Raw genomic sequence first — 20,189 nt, 5'->3', positions numbered from 1 at the left:
CTAATTACTCAAATATACAAGGAGTTAAATCAATTGTATAAAAAATCAAACCATTCCCCAATTGATAAATGGGCAAGAGACATGAATAGGCAATTTTCAGGTAAAGAAATCAAAAGTATCAATAAGCACATGAGAAAGTGTTCTAAATCTCTAATAATTAGAGAAATGCAAATCAAAACAACTCTGAGGTATCACCTCACATCTAGCAGATTGGCTAAAATGAAAGAAGGGAAGAGTAATGAATGCTGGAGGGGATGTGGCAAAATTGGGACATTAATGCATTGCTGGTGGAGTTTTGAACTGATCCAACCATTCTGGCTGGCAATTTGGAGTTATGCTCAAAGGGCTATAAAAGACTGCCTGCCCTTTGATCCAGCCATACCATTATTGAGTTTGTACCCAAAAGAGATCATAAACAGACTTGGATGAAAATATTTATAGCTGTGCTTTTTGTGGTGACAAAGAACTGGAAAAGGAGGGTTTGCTCTTCAATTGGGGAATGGCTGAACAAACTGTGGTATATGCTGGTGATGGAATACTATTGTGCTCAAAGGAATAATAAACTGGAGGAATTCCATGTTAACTGGAAAGACCTCCAGGAACTGATGCAGAGTGAAAGGAGCAGAGCCAGAAGAACATTATACACAGAGACTGATATACTATGGTAAAATAGAATGTAATGGACTTCTGTACCAACACAAAAGAATGACACAGGACAGTTCTGTGGGATTTATGGTAAAGAAAGCTACCCACATTCAGAGGAAGGACTGCAGGAGAGGAAACATATAAGAAAAACAACTGCTTGAACACATAGGTTGAGGTGCACATGATTGGGGATGTAGACTCGAAAATACCACACCAATGCAACTAACAACAATTTGGTAATAGGTCTTGATCAATGACACATGTTCAAACCAGTGGTAATGTGCATCGGCCATGGGTGGGGGGGAGAGCGGGGCGTGAAGGGGAAAGTTGGAGCATGAATCATGTAACCATGTTAAAAATGAATATTAATAAATGTTTTAAAAAAAGTAATAGTTCAGGGAATGGCTGAAGAAATTGTGGTATCTGTTGGTGATGGAATACTATTGTGCTAAAAATAATAACGAACTGGAGGAATTCCATGTGAGCTGGAAAGACCTCCAGGAATTGATGCAGAGTGAAAGGAGAAGAACCAGGAGAACATTGCATACAGAGACTGATACATTGTGGTGTAATTCAACATAGTGAATTTCTCTACTAGCAGCAATGGCAAGGATCCAGAACAATGCTGAAGGACATATGAGAAAGAATATTGTCCACATCCAGAGAAAGAACTGTGGGAGTAGAAACACAGAAGAAAAATTGCATGATCACATGGTGCAATGGGGATATGATGAGGGATGTAGACTCTAAACAATCACCTTTGTGCAAATATTAATAATATGGAAATACGTCTTGATCAATGAAAAATGTAAAACCCAGTGGAATTGCTCATTGGCTATGAGAGGGTTGTGGGACGAGAGGAGGGAAAGAACATGATTCATGTAACCATGGAAAAATATTCTTAATTAAATAAAAAGTAATAGCTCAAAAAAATAAAAGTATTTGGAAACTAAATAATTTAATTTTTCAAAAGTGGCAGGTCAAAAAAGAAATCATAGGAACAATTATGGGCTTCATTAAAGAGAATGACATTGAGGAGATAACATATCAATCGCTGTTTTTTGCTTGACTGCTTTCCTTATTCACAAAAATGATTCAATCTGGAGAAGAGTATTTAAATGATGGTGATATAAAAACAAAAGTCATCAATAAAATATTTTAAAATATTGTATAAGTCTGGAATTTTAGAAATTCTAAATGAATATACTTGTTTCTCTACAATACAATAGAGCCTAATGTACCTGTGATTTAATACTGTAAATTATTTGTGGCTTTCCACTCTGCTTCAAGACAGAGAATTTGTCTTAGGTAAACTTTGTGTGTTCCCCAATAACAGAAGCAAATGCTCATTATACAATACACCCTTAATAAATGTTTATTGCTAAATTAGAGAAAGCAAAAGAGAGGAGTAAACTAGTTGGAGAGGAAATGAAGAGATATGAGTAGAGATGAAAGATGGGCTTGCAAAGCCACACTTTGCTTTCTTTTCAGGATTGCCCAGAGCTGACCCTGTGTCAAGAGAAAAGTAGGAGGATGGGGTTGGGGAGGAGATATCACAAGAGTTTTCATCTACTCAGAAGGGAAATACAATGGTTCAGTGAAAGTTTGCTAAAAGTGTTTATTGTGATAATACTCTTAGCCACTTTGTGGAATTACTATGAAGGGTCTAGTTGGCACAGTGGACAGAAAGCTGGTATTAGAATCAGGAAGACTTATCTTTCAGAGAATAAATCTGGTCTCAGGCACTTACTAGCTGTGTGACCCTGGGCAAATCACTTAACCCTGTTTGTTTTTGTTTCCTCATTTGTAAAATGAGCTAGAAAAGGAAGTGAGAAACCACTCCAGTATCTTTGCCAAGAAAACCCCAAATGACGTCATGAAGAGTTGGACATGACTGAAAATGACTGAACAACAAAGAGATACTAGGAGTGGAATGGGAATTAGGTTTGGAATACAAAAATAAGAGCATGAGTCCCAGCTCAGATACTTCATAGTAGTGTGATTTTAAACAAGTCTCTTTCATCATACAGAGACTCATTTTCCTAGTTTATAAAAATATGAACAATAATGGAAGTTTTACCTAATTAATAGAGTAACTAGGCGGAAAGTTATTTTTAAGTATTCTATGAATGTGAATCATGACTGTTATTATTATGAAAGGAACAACACATTACAAAACTGAATCAATTCTTTCCCATAGACTTTTACCATTAGTCTTCTAGAGTTAGTCTTGGGCCATGGCCAACTCTACATTCTATAGCTATCTAATTTATTACTTTATTAGGAAAGAAACTCACTCCCTAGAATCACAAAAGGACCTGTAGAATAACCAAACCAGTTAAAATCATTACTAATGTAGTGTACAGAAATAGTCAGCCATTTTCTATAGATATAAAAAGCAGTTTGCCACTTTAGAAATCAGAACCTGACAAAGCAGCCCTGGGTATGTACCAATCTGACAGTTAGGGAAGGTGCATAAATTGAAGTGCAGAGACCCCTCAAGCCAACTTCTTCTTGGGCCGGGAGGCAGGGAGATGTCTGCTGTCTGGGCCCCTGTTAGGAGGGAGATTTTGGTATAGGCAGGCAGGGTTAACCTATATTGCTAGCCATATCAATCACCTTTTGTATTGATAAGGCCACTGAGCTTTATTTATTCAAGATCATTTATCAAAACAACAAAATTTACTTCAACTTCTGACCCAGGGAGACTTCATAGCCCTGGGCTCAGTATCTAAGAGATTCCATATTAAGTTTCAGAGTCTATGGGAGACTCTCAAAGTCCCATTGAACTCTGAACCTAAGACATCTTTATATTTAAATAATATGATAATTGATTACACTGTAGGCAAAATTAATCAGGGTTACCTAATTCCCTCTCTCCTACTCCCAGTTTACCTTACTGTCTAATTACCCAAATAAGCCCAGTTAATCTCCAAGCTTTTAGTAATTATTCAAGAGTTAAAAAACTTACTTTTGAAAACAACATCCTTTGATAAATGTAGTCAGATTGTGGTAACAGCTAGGTTGATCAATTCCAGATCAGGCTAATGCTAACCTCATAGACCAGGGGTTGGCAACCTTTTTGGCCATGAGAGCCATATAACAGTGCCTGAAAAAAAATTGGCTTTATGGCTCCTGCAGAAAGAGCCATATCTGGCCCTCAAAAGAGCCAGATATGGCTCGAGAGCCATACGTTGCCAACCCCTGTCATAGACATTGCTGAAGTTTCAGGAAGTCAGCTCTTACTTCCTAATTACTTCTAACAAAGTTAGAAGCTGTTACTAGAGTAAGTGGTCAAACTTGAGAATTCTAACCTCTTCAAGGAAGCTTTGCAAGCTGGTGTGGGAACCAAATATCTGCTCCCATTTCTTAGCTGTGCAACTGTGCTTCTCTCATTACCTAATATTAAGACCTTGACCTTCAGGTGGTCATAACACTAATAAAAACCTACATAATTGGAGCTCACACTGAATTGTTGGAAGTTTCCAGAACCCAAGTTTGGCAAACTGAATACTCACCAGTGCTGAGACACAGATACCTCCTGATGATGTACCAAAGATGGTTACTGAGCTCGGGTCTCCTCCAAAATTACCAATGTTCTTCTGGATCCAGCGGAGCGCAGCCACTTGGTCTAAGTAACCCCAATTCCCTCTGGCATATTCGTCTCCTGTACTGTAAGGGAGAAAAGAAATGAGCAATAATATGGATAGTTACAAAAGAAGTGACTGGGGCAGCTAGGTGGCTCAGGAGATAGAGTACCCGACTTTGAGATGGAAGGTCTTGTATTAAAATCTTATCTCAGATACTTCTTAGCTGTGTGGCACTTAGCGAGTCACTTAACCCCAATTGTCTAGCCCTCACTACTCTTCTGCCTTAGAACTAATATTTAGTATTGATTCTAAGATGGAAGTTAAGGGTTTAGAAAAAAAGAAAAGAAGTAACTATTGGTATAATAGTAACAAGAAAGGAAATGGGAGGAAGCATGATGTAATGGAAAGATTAGCTCTTAGTGAAGCGATACCCAGATTCAGATGTCAACAGTGGTAGAAAGTTTGTGTCCTCATCTTTTTCAGCCTGTTTCCTAATTTTTAAATGGAGAGAACAACATTTGTCTCCTCTGATTTTTGCTATACTTAGGTTCAAACATTATAACATGTAAAATCCTAGCAATTGCTTTAGGAAGAGCTGTTATGAGAAATATGGAATAATACTAAGATTCCTACATGTTTATCAACTTTTATTGTTGTTCAGTTGGTTTTCAGTCATGTCCAATTTTGTCTGCCCCTATTTGTCATTGCATGACAGTAGATAAGACCAGAGAGTCCAACAGATGACACTTAAAAGGTAAAGCCTGGCATATAGTATCAGAAGAGAGCTCAATAACAACAAAAAGAGTGGATAAGTCTAGCAGAGACACATTTATTCCCAGAAAAATGAGTGTAGATAGCACCCAAGAGATACAATGCAATATTGAGCAGTGATTTGATATCCAGACAATTAATAAGCATTTTAAGGTAGTTACTATATATTAAGCACTGGGAATACTAGGATAAGATTCAAATAATATTTATCCTCAAAGATAATATATTTTGTTATGTAGAGTATGTACACAAAGAATTAATATATTAATAAAATATAATATACAAAAGATGATTTTAGAGGAGTGAGGAGGCAATAGCACCTAAGGACATAGAAAAGGTTTCATATCACAGGTATGCTTGAACTGAGCTTTGAAGAAAACTAGAGGGCTAACAGATGGAAATATAGAGATAGTACATTTTAGATTTAAGGAACATCTTATACAAAGATACATTGTTGGAAAATATAATGTTATGTATGAGGAAAATTAATTCTTCCTCTTCATTATAAGTGTATTATAGAAAAGTTTCATGGGCTAATGGGAAGTAGTGGTGTTTTATTTTAAGTTAAAATTCAAGAAAAAGACTGGGAAATGAGCAAAGAAACAACCAAAAAAGAAATGTAGCATAAAAAGTTATTTTGGTGAACAGAAAGATCAGAGTACAAACTCAGAAGACAAAACTCATGCATACAAAGTCTCAAAGAAAAAATTAAACTGGTCTCATGGGAAAAAAGAATTCCTGGAAGAGTTCAAAAGGCTTTTAAAAATCAAATAATATCTTTAAAGAGAAAATGGCAGAGGTGGGAGTGGGTGATGAGAATAATGCAAGAAAATTTTTAAAAAATATAATCTAGTTGACTGATTGGAAAAGGAGGCATAAAAATACAAAAGAGAATAATGCCTCAAAAAACAATAGGCCAAATGGCAAAAAAATAAACAAAAATTCATTAAAAAGTACTCTTTAAAAACCAGAATTTGTGTGGGTGAGGATGAAGAACAGGGTTATGTACATATGACAGAGGAAAGTTGAGGAGCTAAAAGATTTTGATCAGTAGAAGAATTTATAAAGCTAAAGAATATGGAAATGGAACACTTGTAGGTGATGATTAAAGAGAATGAATATCTTGGTTCATCTATATCTATGTAGATGAGGAAGATTAGAGGTGTAGGTAATTGGGAGTACCCTGAGAGATTAAGACATTTAAGGAAATATCAGTCTATATGTTGAAGTCTCCTAATAAGAGATCAAGTGTTGGGGAGGAGAGAAAGTCTGTTTGTGAGACACTGAACTCATTGAAGGGAAGAATTCTGAGATTAAATTGATAACAGTAACAGAATCTTGAATGTATGACACATTTGGATTGACTCTCAAAGGAGAGATTCCTAAGTGATGATGGTAGAGGAAGAAAAATGGTGATGCAGAACAAGGCATACTACAAATCCTCCAACCTGATCAGTGATTCAGGGAATGAGTGGAGGTTCTACTGCTACTAGAAAGGGTGCTGGACTATGCTGCAGCATCAGGAGGGAAACAGATCTCAGTGAAAGCCAAAAGTCAAATGAGAAAGGAAAATCAAATTTGTTAACAATGAAGCAGATATTTCAGAGAGCATAGTAGAAGGAGTAGGTGGATCTAGAGTGGGTTATTTAGAAGGTAGCCTTTCCTCTCAGGTGAAAATGACCTCTTCTTTCTCCATTTTGTTAAAGCATTGTTATCTGTATTCCCCTTTTGCACTTTTCTCCTCTTTTTTATCCTTTATTTGTGCATTTAGCCTTCTTCCATTATACTGTAAGTTCTTTACAAGAAAGATGAGCTTAATATATATCCTTCTATTATACCTCTAACTCCTCCATTGAGCACATATTATACACCTCATAAATGCTTCAATGAATAGTTTGTACATAGAAGATACTCAATAAATACTAACTAAATGAGACAATACATAACAGGTATCCAATCAATGCTTACTGAACTGGATTGAGATGAATTTATATCTCCTAGATACAAATGATAAATGGTACATTTACAAGAATATTGGCTATATTTATTCTTTGCTCACAGGCACCATACTTGCCACAATCCTTGAATCCAAAGGGACTACATTATGGAAAAAGTCCATTGTGACCACATATATGCCCAAAGAAAGTAAAGGAAGGAGAAATGTTGTATGTAAGGGACAGATAAATAAATTCATACTTTTAAGACCTCTTAAGAGAGGTTTCCAAAAAATCACAACTTCAGAGGTAGAAGCACCAAGGGAAACTCTGTATTAACTAAGTTCCCAGTTTTTTTGTCTTACCTATAGAATCCAAAGATTCCCAGACGATACTGAATGGTCACCACAACAACATTCTCCAGAGCTGAGAGGTATGTCCCATCACGACTTGAAGCACTACCCTCCAAAAAAGCCCCTCCATGGATCCATACCATCACCTGGGGAATGAAGAAAGAATTGCATTGGTTACAGTATCCCTGAATTAAAAGGAATCTTAGAAAATACATGTTTTAATTATTCAAGCCAAATAATTGAATCTACCTCTTATAGAGATCTCTAGGAAAATGATAGAATGCAGTGAAAAGGGAACTGCAGTAGAAACCAGATGACCTGAGTTCTAATTTGGGCTCTAACACTAACTTTCTATGTGAATTGAGGAAAGTCACTTCTAATTTCTAAATCTCAATTTGTCTACCTTTCTAAAATGAAGAGTTTGAACTATTTGATCTTTAAAGAACTTTCTAGTTCTGATTTTATGAATCTGTATTTTCTCTGACAAAATCCCACACATGGTGAGGAAGGAAGGCAGGATGGATCAGGTAGCTAAAGGGAGTTATTGTATTCGCTCTGAGCTTCTATTCTTTGGGTTAAATACCTCTATGATCACTCCATTCCTAGAGATTGTCACATAAGGAACAAAAACAGATAATGCAGATCTCAATGCTTTATCTGACTGATAAAAAACTTATTGTTGATTACAGAGAAAAAAGGAATTACTCCTAAATTTCCACATTAAAGTCAATTGAATAAAATAGGTATGTTTAAGTCAGGAGAAAGGGAGACTTTGGGGAAACTTGATAGCTTGTCTGCAAGTATTTGAAGAGTTGTCATACAAAGGAAACTTTGAACTTATTCTGTTTAGCACATTGAGCTAAAAATAGGAATAGTGATGGAAATTGCAGAAAAGCAAACTTTAAGTGAAAAAAACTTCCTAATCAGAATTAGAATTCTCAAAGTAGAGTGCCTTGATAGATAATTGATCCTCCCCAGTCCTGCTCCACACACACATGCCTGACCATTGGGGGTCTTCAAACAAAAGATGATTAACTACCTATCTAGTATGTTATAGAGGGGATGCCTGTGTAAGTATGAGTTGCATTGGATAACTTCTGAGGTCTTCCCATCCCTGAAAAATCATGTTTACACACTTACACCTATTATTCTTTTTGTGTATCATGGAGTCAGTCCACTGGCAGTGTGGTGAAACCCATAGGCCCTTTCTCAGAATGATGTTTCAAATGCCTAAAATATACGAAATTACCTCCATAGCCAATGATATTGAAATAAATATGTATTTTCCCCAAGTAAGGTTCATAGACTTCCTGAAAACCTATCCATAGATCACTGGGGAGAGAGGAAGGGAAAATATCCTGCACTAGGAGAAAATAACCAAGATAATGAAAGCATTCAAAGCTGTCCTATCCAGATTCATTGAAGGAAAAGTGTTTAAGTTAAAGAAAGAAGACTCAAGGGGCTGAACTAAGATAGCAGAAGTAATTGTGCATTTCTGCAGAGCTTTCCTAAACCAATCATTTAATCGACTTTTTAAAATGTTTCAAATCGTATTCTGAGTGGAATAACTAAAAAAAGTCACAGTATCTCATCTTAAGAGATACAGGATAGCTTAGGAAGACTTAAATGGAAATCTGCCTACAGATACTGGAGTGTAGTTTGAGTTGTGTGGCCTGGATGTGGTGGCAGCACTGGTTGCAGTAGAAGCAACATTAGTAGCAGTAAGGGCAGTAAGGGAACAAAATACCTGGTCATAAAGATATTACAGAGTATCCCTAGGCTAGCCATGTGTGTAGGATTAGGCAGAATTAGGTAGCTCCTTCACCTATTACCCAGTTCCAGGTTGTAGTTACAGAGTAGCAAGGAGTGATTACAGTCTGGTCACAAGAAATGGAGGTACTTAAGTAAGGAAAAGAACATAGATAAGGAGGACAATGACCAGAACTCTTACTCAGGTCTCCCTACCTTGTTAGCACTGAAAATCTACAGGTACCCAGACCTTTATTTATCACGATGCCTTCTTTATATATAGATTCCTTCTAATTGCCCTGATAATGATAAAGTTCTGAGGAATTACACAAATCAATCAAAATGGCAGAGTAGATGGTGAATTCCAGGTAAACTCTTCCAATATTCCCCTCCAAACAACTTTACAATAATCTGTCAATTTGAATTCTAGCGATAGAGCCAATAAAAAGTTAGGTTTAGGCATTTTTCCTTTATATAAGGCAATATAACTTAGGTGGTCAGAAGGAAAAATCTGTGATACTGGTGGTATGAGCTTGTGTGGATTATAGCACATTGATGACACCATGCATGGGATTTGAGGTTGTATCTATGATGACAACAGAAGCTTGGGGATCTCTTACCACCCAGAGATGGTTAAAAGATTGGGTAACAAGTTAGAAAGAGATTGTAGGGCACTCCTATGTTGCTACTAGGTGCAGGACTAAGCACATTTTGGCAACTTTATTACTCATTACCCACCGATCACTCCTGAAAGAGATCCCCAAATGAAAATGTTCAGGAATATTATAACTGAATTCTAGAGCTCCTAGATCAAAATAGAAAATCATAATAGCTGACAGAAAGAAGTTATTCAAATACCATGGTGCCACCATTAGAATCACACAAGATTCAATAACTACAATGAGAAAGAGATGTAGGACTTAGAATGATGCTCCAGAAGGCAAAGGAACTGGAATTGCAAAAAAGAATAACCTACTCAGGAAACTGAGTCTAGTCTTTCTGAATGAAAAATGAATATTTAATTAATAGGTGACTTTCCTGATGAAAAGAGTAGAGCTGAATAATAAATCTGACACTCAAACACAAGAATCAGGAGAAGCATGAAAAGATAGACCTGAAAAAGAAATTGTAAGGGAAATAATAATTTTAAGTTATTTACATTTCTATATGGGAAGATGATACATTCAGCTCCTAAGAACTTTATCATTAGGACACTTGGTAGAAATTTACATAGACAGAGCTCAGGCGTGTGAATCATTTATATTGGGATGATCTAAAAAAAAGAGGAGTTAAAAAAAGAATAGGAGGAGAAAGTGAGAAAGAAAAGAGGTGCATGAGGAAGTTTTTACAGTGGGAAGGGACAGTAAATGCTTGAAAATACATATATACATATACATATGCATATGTGTTTGTGTGTGTTTGTGTCTTATTCAATAAAGAAGTAGGAGGAAAGGGGCCTAAAAGAAGTGAGAGGTTGATAAAGGGGAAGGAGCATTAAGGGAGGTAGAAATGATTTCTTCTTTTTTTTCATCTGCTATAGATACAAGAAAGAACCACAACCCACTCCAAAGTTAGGCACTTCAAACCATAAACTCCTTACAGGTAACTTAGTCTTTGTTGCCAGGTCAGCTGAGGTATAAATGTTCAGGTACAAACAGTCTTCAGAATTTTTCAAGGAAATGATTTCACTATGATTGGTGACGGTTTTAGAGATCTCCCTTTCAATTGGTTTCTGGGCACACCTGTACAAGGAAACATGAGGAATCATTGCTTTCTAGCAGCATCTCAAAGGAAGCATCACAGGATCATTGCTCAGAGGTTTTTGAACTGGTAGAATTCTTAGAGACCACCTGGTCAAACACAATCATTTTACATATGAGGAAACTGAGGCCCAGAAAGGGAAAAGGAATTGCCCAAAGCCATACAAATAATAACACAGTTAAGATTCAAAGTCATATTTTTCGACTACTATACCCCCTCTTCTGGTTCTCATTCTCCATATCCTTTCCCCTACCTTCTATGGGAGAACTGACCAATGCCTTTGAATGTTTTTTTTTTATTTTCTCCAAGTTTATAAGATATCCTACTTGCCTTCAGTTTGAACATTTCCTTTTCTCCCTTTGGGCCTCAATTTTCTTCTCCAGAAAATGGGGGTGGAATTAGATATCTTTAGGCCTTGTTTTGATTCTTTTTTATTTTAAATTTATTTATATTTGTTTTATTGTTACATTAAAATTCCCAAGTAACTCCCTCCTTTCATCCTTCCCACTAGAAAAGACATCATCTGACAAAAAGATATAGCTAGATATATAGATATAGATGTAAAACTATGTCTTGCTTGTTTCTGATTATCAGTTTTTTCTTTGAAGAACATAGAAAAGTCATTCTTCAAACAATATTCTGTTGCTGTATATAATTCTGACTTCTATAGATAAAATACTTGTTTTTAAGAACAATAGAATGGAATAAAGAAGGGGAGAATTATAGTAAGAGAGAGGATATATAGAAATTATTCTCATTTATGAAACTTTGAAGGTGCTCCAGGGTTTGCCAAATGTAAAAAGGGACCCTAGAGCTACTCCTAACTGCAATAGGTATCTTCCCAGCTCTTCCTCTGGAATGTCTCCTTTTAGGGTAGATAGAATAGTCAGCCTTGTCTCCCCTTAATATGGGAGGAAAACATAAAAGATAAGTTAAACCCAAGGTCAGAGTTATGAAAAAGGAGTGTCTTAGTTGAAATCATGATTCTTATTCAAGGCTCTTTCTCCCATAACAACTATTTTTGTCACCAAGACTATAGACATCAATGGAGACTTCTTTACAACCAGGGGTGGTTCATGGAGGCAAAGTAAAATTGCCATCTTACCAGGCAATGTGTTCCCAGGAATTTGTTTGATTATAATTGAGCAAATAAACAACAATAGTTCTTTTATTTGTTCAGTATGGCTAAAGTTTCCAAAGAAAGTGACCAATGTATAGCTCAGGGCCATCCCACTTTTGAACCTGAAATGTTCCCCTCCAACCTGAGAAAGTTTAATTTTGACTGAGTTAGGAACATGTTTTTAAGGGGGAGGAGGAGATGTGCAAAGGAAGGAATTATAGAATAATTTTGAGTTTCTGGAATTTCAAAAATCAAAAAAGATAATTCTTCTATTTAGGTGATAACAATTTCCTCTACTTTAAGTCCTCTCCTCTCCAGAAGAACATAAAGATTAATGACTTACATGGGTGGGTATGTAGTAGTATTCTTCACATAGTCCCAGGTTTCAGGGGGCTGAGGTGGAGCAAACCTGAGAGGTCCAAGAGGAGCTTTGGCAAAGGGGACTCCTAGGAAAACATTGACAGTTTTGCCAAATTGTTGAAGTATCACTTGTTTGCCTTGGATTTTTCCATATTTGGTATCCACTACAGGTGCTGAGGACTGTGACCCTGTGCAATGATCAGAGAGGAAAAGTATGATTACATGTCATGGTGGAATAGAAGCAGCATTGAATCAGGTATCAGAATTCCTAGGAGTGTATATTTAACTCTTCAGGGCTAGCTGAGTGAGTGTGGAAAAAATAATTAAAATTCTCTGGACTTCCTACTTTCTCCCCCATAAGGGAGGAGTATAATAGATGCCTAAAGGATTGTTTTGAATATTAAATGAAACAATGGATAATGGACAGATCCCTTCTGTAGATATCATTACAATAATAATAAATCACATTTTATAGGACTTTATTGTTTACAAAAATATTTACTTATAAGACAAGTAAATAGTAGTATTATCACAATTTTATAGATAGTGAAAAAGACAGAAGTGATTTACTCAGTCACACAGAACTAAATGTCTTCCTTTTTTAAAACAAAATTTTTATGGGTATCTTTTGTTTAGACATCACCAATATTTCTCCCAGTATCCTTCCTTGTTTATTCCATCCCACTCATCTCATATAAGAAGTATTTTAAGTAAAACATAGAAAAAAGGGAAAAATCAACAAAACCAATAAAGATAACCCAAAAAATTCTGAAAATTCATGAATGGTATCACACTAATGCACCTTCCACCTTTCCAAAGTAAGGGTATATTCTCATATCTCTACTTCAAAGTTATAATTTTCTAACATTAATGATTGATTTTTTATTTGCTCTTTCCATTTGCATTGTTTTAATCTTTATGATATTGTTTTCTTGTGTCTTACTCTACATCAAATTGTGCAAATCTTCCAATGTTTCTCTATGTTCATCATATTCATAATTTTTAAACTTTAAAAATAGTTTCAACTTAGTGAGAATCCACTAGCAACAAATTGGACTGGAAATGTTAGCCAGTTTCTTCTTTACCAATACTTTCCTTTTTCAGTGGGTCCTAAGAAAGCTTCCTTCTCCTCTGTGGTCTGGAACCAGCCATGGCCAGATCTGGAGTTGGTGCCAATAAACTTTAAATTTATCTTCTCCGGGGCATGTTATTTAGTCTTAAGTAGCAGAGACTTTCACTGAATGAGTACGTGCCTCTTAGTCCCAATGAAATAGCTTCTGAGCATTACAAAGTCATTGTTATTTAACCATAACAGACAAAGCCTCCCCTAAGGTTAATGTCATCAGACAGGTTGTAATCAATGGATGAAATTTTTATTTTATCAGTTTCCCCTCCTTGATCTGGTACCCCTTGTCAACGTTGTAGATCTGTTTCTTGACCTCAGTGGGATGTAGTTAGTAGCCCTTCTGACTATCCTGAGCCGTAATGAAGACCATATAGTCAGAGTTCCAAGCTCCAATAAAGGTCACTTTATCAAAGGTTTCAGTGGGTTTGTTGGGGTATGTGCCAACGGCTAGTGATGTCTTTGTAACCCTTGCATTTGGTCACTCCAAAGACATCAATCATCTTATACTACCCAAACACAGTGTTCAAAGACAGCTATTGTTTCAGCTTTTCATTGGCCCAATTCAGTTTCTTAAATATGCTACTACCACTCTCCTGCATCTATATCAGGTGAGACATCTTATCCTTCAGAGGGAGTAGGCACATCTGGATGTGGACAATGGCTTAGATCTTCTGGAAGTATTTCTTTATGCTATTGAAGTCTTTCTCTAACTGCTACTGTCTTGTCACTCCTTGGGTTTATGCCAATTTTTATAGAATTGCCACTTACATTCATCACTGAGGTACTCAGTGAAGGTAGCTTTGAAGGTCCAGAGACCTAGGGAGGGAGGGAGGATGTTACACATAGCCCATGAGGGTCAGTTCCACAATGGCAGCAGCTTCAATCACTTTTTTCTTGTTTCATTTTGAACCAGGACTATCCATCTCTCAACTGATAGAGATCATTCCTGACTTATAGTCCAGAAAGGTTGTCAGATTAATGGGCTTGGTGGAGTCATGTTTGGGTAAGTTCTTCACCCTTCCCCTATGCCTATTGCTTTGCTCTAGAGTCAGGAGGCCCAAAGACCCATGCCTGAGAATAGAGAACTTCCAGTGGAAATCACTTCTAATGCTCCTGGAGCTGTGTCTGAGGCTAAAGTGAACTGAAAGCCATATTTATTATTTCTTACAGCACAATTTTTCATAATATTCATGAACCATATTAACCTTTAGCCAAGGAATTAAAATCCACTTTGCTTACGATTTCTTACTACTGCAAAAAGTGCTACTATAAATATTGTGGTATATTTTGTTACTTTCTTCTTATCAATGTCCTCCCTGAGGTATGTAGTGATGGAATTATAGACTGAGGCAACAAAGATCTAAACATATTCATCTTATTAGCTAAACTAGCAATAGTTAACAAATGAGGTCAATGAATTCTTGGGAGTCAAAGACCTCAAGTTAGAGATAATAGGATTTTTTGTAGTGATTAGCAAGATGACAGAGCAAGATCTCGAGCAATACAGATGCTTTTTGATTGACCGACGTCCTTTGTATTAGAATTGGACCAAAATGGCATGGTGGTGCATTCTGATTCCTGCCTAAATTAGATTTAAGTGAAGCAGAGCTATATAAAGCCTCATTATTTCTCTTTCAGAGTCATTGAAGTCCAGCAGCAAGACAAAAGCCAAGAGAGTGATGATGTACTGGAATGAAGTGGATGATCTTTGGTTTCTTCAATGTCTAACCAAGCTCAACTTTATAGCAATGAATGCACTGTTGGGAGAGTTTTGTACTGATTGAACCTTTCTGATGAGCAGTTTGGAACTATACCCAAAGGGCTATAAAACCATACATATCATTTGACCCAGCACTACTATTACTAGGTCTATATTCCAAAAAGATAAAAAAAGGAAAAGGACCTATATGGACAAAAATATTGAGCAGCACTTTTGTGGTGGCAAAGAATCAGAAAGTGAGGGGATATCCATGGTATATGATTGTAATAGAATACTATTACACTATTAAGAAATGACAAACAATATGGCTTCAGAAAATACTGAACTTATCCAAATTGATGAAGAATGAAGTGAATAGAACTGGGAGAACACCACACATAGTAACATCAATTCTGTACAATGAACAACTGTGAATCACAGCTATTCTCAGCAATGCAATGATCTAAAGTAATCCCAAAAGACTAATCTGCCACCAGAAAAAAAGAATTAATGGAATCTGAATTCAGAACCAAAGCATACTATATTTCACTTTCTTTCTTCTTTTTTTTGGTTCCAGTTTTTTCCCATAAAAGTACTAATATGGAAGAAAGTTTTACATGATTACACATTTAAAATCTATTAACATGCTTACCATCTCAGTGAGAAGAAGTGTGAGGAAAGGAGAGATAGCTTATTTCTACAAATCATCTTAAGGAGATTTTAGTTTCTAAAGATTTTGCACTGTTGTTTTATTAACATTTTTAATTTCTTGTTAAACTAATCATTAAAATTGTTACTATGTTAAGAACTATCTGAGATACTATTCCAGGTAGTAATGGAGAACTAACATTAGGTTCTTTGGTTAGGAGAATGAGAAACATATGAAACCAATCTAATAGATACTGAATGAAGAATCACTACTTTAGCTTTCATAACTCACTTGCTTTCACAACAGATCTGTGCTAGTAAGGTAAAGAATCATTACCCTGCAGAAGCACTTGATCTGAATTTTGAGGATTCAAGGTAATGCTCTATAAATGTGGAAGTAGAGGATGGGGAGCAAAGAGTATTAGATTAATATACTAGATTCTCGGGTATTTCACTGCTTATAAACAGAGTCATGAATTCTTTGACACTTGTCTAAGATTAATATGACTACTTTTTGCTTTGAATTCCTAACCAGTTGTTGGGTATATTGAAGCAGAGATTCATTTTTAGTTGTGCATTAAACTTGATGGCTATTAAGTTCCCTTCTTATGTGTTTCTTATACTCTTCCTTTTAATAGAATAATTTCCCCTACTAGACTCTAACTTCCCAAGGATGGAGTAATGCTTTTTTTAATCTTATCATCACTCCTAGAAGCTAATATAATTCCTTGTACATGTTTAGTATGTATTATATACCAAAGTATTGAAATAATAATTCAATCACCATTACCTTCAGGGTCAAACATGAATTCTGGGTTAGGCATTTAAAGCTTGCCCCCAAACTAACTTCTTTACATTAAAATATACACACTATATAGTTAAGTCAAACTGGTTTTCTTACTATTCCTCATATATGATATTCTATCTCTATGCCTTTGCCTGACTTTTCCCTTCATGACTTGAATAAACTCCTTTCTAATCCCTGCCTCTAAAAATCCCTACTTTCTTTTAAGGCTGAATTCAGGTGTCACCTTCTACATGAAGGCTTTTCCTCTTCCTCCCAGTTAATAGTACTTTTTGTCCAAGATTATAGTGCATCATTTTTATATATCCATATATATGTATGCATATATATAATATTTATATTCACACATCACACATGCATATATATAAATGCCTAAAGTCATTTATCTACTCAAGGACTTTCACTTTTGTCTTTGTATCTCCAGTGCCTAGTAAAGTACTTGGCTCATAGGAGGCCCTTAAAAATGATTATTGATTGACTAAATGAATACATGGAGATGAATGAATGGATTAATGAATAAGAAAGAGAATGGGATCCCATTTGATCACCTTGTGGAGGACTTAAGTCATTATCATTTTCTCTCATATATCTTCTTTTCTCTCTCTTCTTCCTCATATTTCCAGATTGAAGACAGACACTGAGAAATACTAAAATCCTATAATTTTAGTGTTTGAAGGGTTTTAGTATCTACATGTTTCAATTCTTACCCCTAAAATAAATTCCCTCTACAACTCACACAGCCACTACTTGAAGAACTCTCCTGGTGTGGAATCCACTCTTTCTAGAGCTAATCAATTCTACTTTTAGGGAGTTCATGACATAAAACCTAAAATTTCCTTTCTGCATTTTCATCAAGTATATGAAAGGAGGAAAGAATAGGAAGGTAGTGAGGTTTGATATTTGGGCTGTGTGCTAGTAGATGACTTTAAGTTCTGGGTTGTTAATATTAAGTAGGCACTGTTTCTCTTTCTCTGCCTCTCTATTTCTTTATCTATGCTTCTGTCTCTCTCCCCCTCTCCCTTTCCTTCTCCCTCTATCCTAATTTCTCCCTTTTCCCTATCTTTCTTTCTCTCCACCTTTCCATCTATCTTTTCTCTCTTTCTCTCCCACATCTTCCCCCTTTAACATACACACACACATACACACGCACATGCACACACACAAACACACACACACACACACACACACACACACACACAGTTTTACATGAAAAGCCACAAGAAAGTGATACTTACTTAGAATTGATACCAAGACAGAAGGTAAGGATTGAAAATAAAAGAAAGAAAATTAAATTTATAATAATATATAAAGTTAGCATCTGTCTGATTTAATCTCAAGATACTAATAAGAGTCCAGTTAGTCTCTATTTTGTTTTATTTTTATTTTGTTTTATTTTTTAAGGGGAATAAAACATCTTACCCTGAATTGTAAAAGCCAGTATGTAGCACAGAACCAGCAAAAGCAGCCACATCTTGTTGGGAGCAGAACTTTCCCAGATAGCTGGATTAGGGATCTGAACTATCCTTCAGAGTTGTTGGTTCTTTTATGATGTACAGAGGTTAGCTGGTGAACTGACAGATTAAAGGGTGGATATTGAATCTCATAAAATCAAGAAAGGAATTTACCTTTTTCTTGAAAAGATAGTATCAGATTGTATCTTAAAGTTCCACCCCTTTATAATTCAACCTCTCAATTTTTATTGCTCTAATTTTAAAATGCTCATATTAAAAGCTTGACATCTACGTCAGCAAGCAAGGTCAAAGTTATAGAAGGTCCACTTTAATCCTGAAATCAATCTGAATGTTACACAACTTTGTATCTGCTGGGCAAAACTGTGAACTTGTAAAGGTCTTGGCACATCCATACTTTTTGTCCAAGTGATTTTTAAGGAATGGCCTAATTTTTCATTTGTCTTCCCTTTTCACTAAAAATGCATTTCTAAGGTATCAGAAAATCATAATTATTCAGGCAAAGATTGTTACTTGTAAAGAAAAAGCTGAACAGGATTCAAGATGGAAGAGAAAATACATGAACCTACCTGATCTTTATAAAATTATATTATAAACATCAGGACAGAATGAAACAATTTTTCAGGTCAAGACAGCTTACAAGGTTGGCAGGATCTTAACATTATTTACCCAGAAATCTCTAAGAAGTTGTAAATATATTATGTTGATACTTCTGTGAACTTTTTTAATGGCCCTTGTCTTTCAGAGATCTCTTAAATAAAGAGATTACATGGATCTTCATCTGCACACAAAAAAAGTCTGTCACACCAAGATGAAAGGGGAATGCAGAGCAACATGCCAAGGTAAGTCCCACCTTCATAAGCCAGCATAAATCTTGGGGCAATTGAATCAGCAGTAGTAACTTCTGGAGTTTTCAGCCACAGTTAGAAAAGGGGTTGGACAACTGGCCAGAAGGAGATTACAGGTGTTCCTTTATTGGATCTGAATAAAAACTCAATTGCACTGCCCAAGAATGCTGGCTCCAAGTCATATTCCTGGGTTGCTGTCCCAGAATGAGTTAAAGCACAAGCTTATAACAGTGCTTGAAGCTGCAGGGGACCAGAGGACACTGGTCAGTTACATGTGAGCACACTCCAGGAGAGTATTAAATACACCACTCCTTTTAGATCATAATAAATTATGATGGAATAAATTATAAATTTATGGGTGCCTATAGTTAGCTCTGAAGGCAACTACATAAAGAGCCTGAAACTTGGGACAGTGCTACCTTCACCACAGGAGCAGAGCCTACCTCTTACAGTTTTTTTTTTAATTTTTAAATTAAAAATAAGGAAAAGGTTGGAAAATGAGCAAACAAACAACAACAACAAAAGAAACTCAAAATAGAAAGTTATTTTTGTGAATGGGAGTCCAAAAGAAAAACTAAGAAGAAGAAGACAAAATCAATACTGTTATCTAAAGTTTCTAAGAAAAATATGAATTGATTTCAAACCAGAAAAGAATTACTGGAGTAGTTCAAGAAGGATTTTTTAAAAATCAAACAAGAATGGCAGAATTAAATTAGGAAAAGAAATCAGAATGGTATAGGAAAATCATGAAAAAAGAATAGATAGCTTGGTAAAGAAGGAACAAAAAATACTGAAGAAAATAATATCTTAAAAAGAGAACAGGCCAACTGATGAAAGAGGCACAAAAATCCACTGAAGAGAACTCCCAAGTCAGAACTGTCAACATAGAAAAAAATGTACAAAAATTTCTGAGGAAAAGAACTTCCTATAATGTAGAATTGGTCAAATGCAAAAGAGGTAAAGAAAAAGTTCACCGAAGAAAATAATTTCTTAAAAATTAAAACTGGGCAAGTGGAAGCTAATGACTCCTTGAACTATCAAAGAAACAGACAAACCACAAAACAAAGTCAAAAGAATGAAAAATAGAGGAAAATATCAAATATCTCATTACGAAATAACTGAAATAAATCCAGGAAATATATATATATGTATGTATATACATATATATATATATATGCATGTATGTATATTTATTTGTTTGCTTATTTATTTATTTGTTTCCTGAGTCAGATATATATATATCTGACTCAGGAAACAAATAAATAAATAAGCAAACAAATAAATATACATACATGCATATATATATATATA

At 35.6% G+C, this 20,189-nt stretch overlaps 1 protein-coding gene across 1 annotated transcript in view; it reads right to left on the bottom strand.

Moving 5' to 3' along the window:
* LOC123233654 (liver carboxylesterase-like) overlaps positions 1 to 18,178 on the bottom strand; it is a 58,348-nt gene extending 40,170 nt beyond the window's left edge. The window contains exons 1-5 of the mRNA XM_044659716.1: positions 17,981 to 18,178; positions 12,267 to 12,471; positions 10,643 to 10,784; positions 7,306 to 7,439; positions 4,164 to 4,317 (exon numbers count right to left, since the gene is read on the bottom strand). Coding sequence (XP_044515651.1) covers positions 4,164 to 4,317; positions 7,306 to 7,439; positions 10,643 to 10,784; positions 12,267 to 12,471; positions 17,981 to 18,032 — 687 coding nt within the window. The 5' untranslated portion in view covers positions 18,033 to 18,178. The remainder of the gene's footprint in view (positions 1 to 4,163; positions 4,318 to 7,305; positions 7,440 to 10,642; positions 10,785 to 12,266; positions 12,472 to 17,980) is intronic.
* Positions 18,179 to 20,189: the final 2,011 nt, after the last annotated feature.

Source organism: Gracilinanus agilis, chromosome 2 (assembly GCF_016433145.1).
Source record: "Gracilinanus agilis isolate LMUSP501 chromosome 2, AgileGrace, whole genome shotgun sequence".
NCBI classification, from domain to species: domain Eukaryota; kingdom Metazoa; phylum Chordata; class Mammalia; order Didelphimorphia; family Didelphidae; genus Gracilinanus; species Gracilinanus agilis.
Note: the sequence above shows the minus strand (reverse complement) of the source record. Positions and strands in the feature narration are given on the sequence as shown.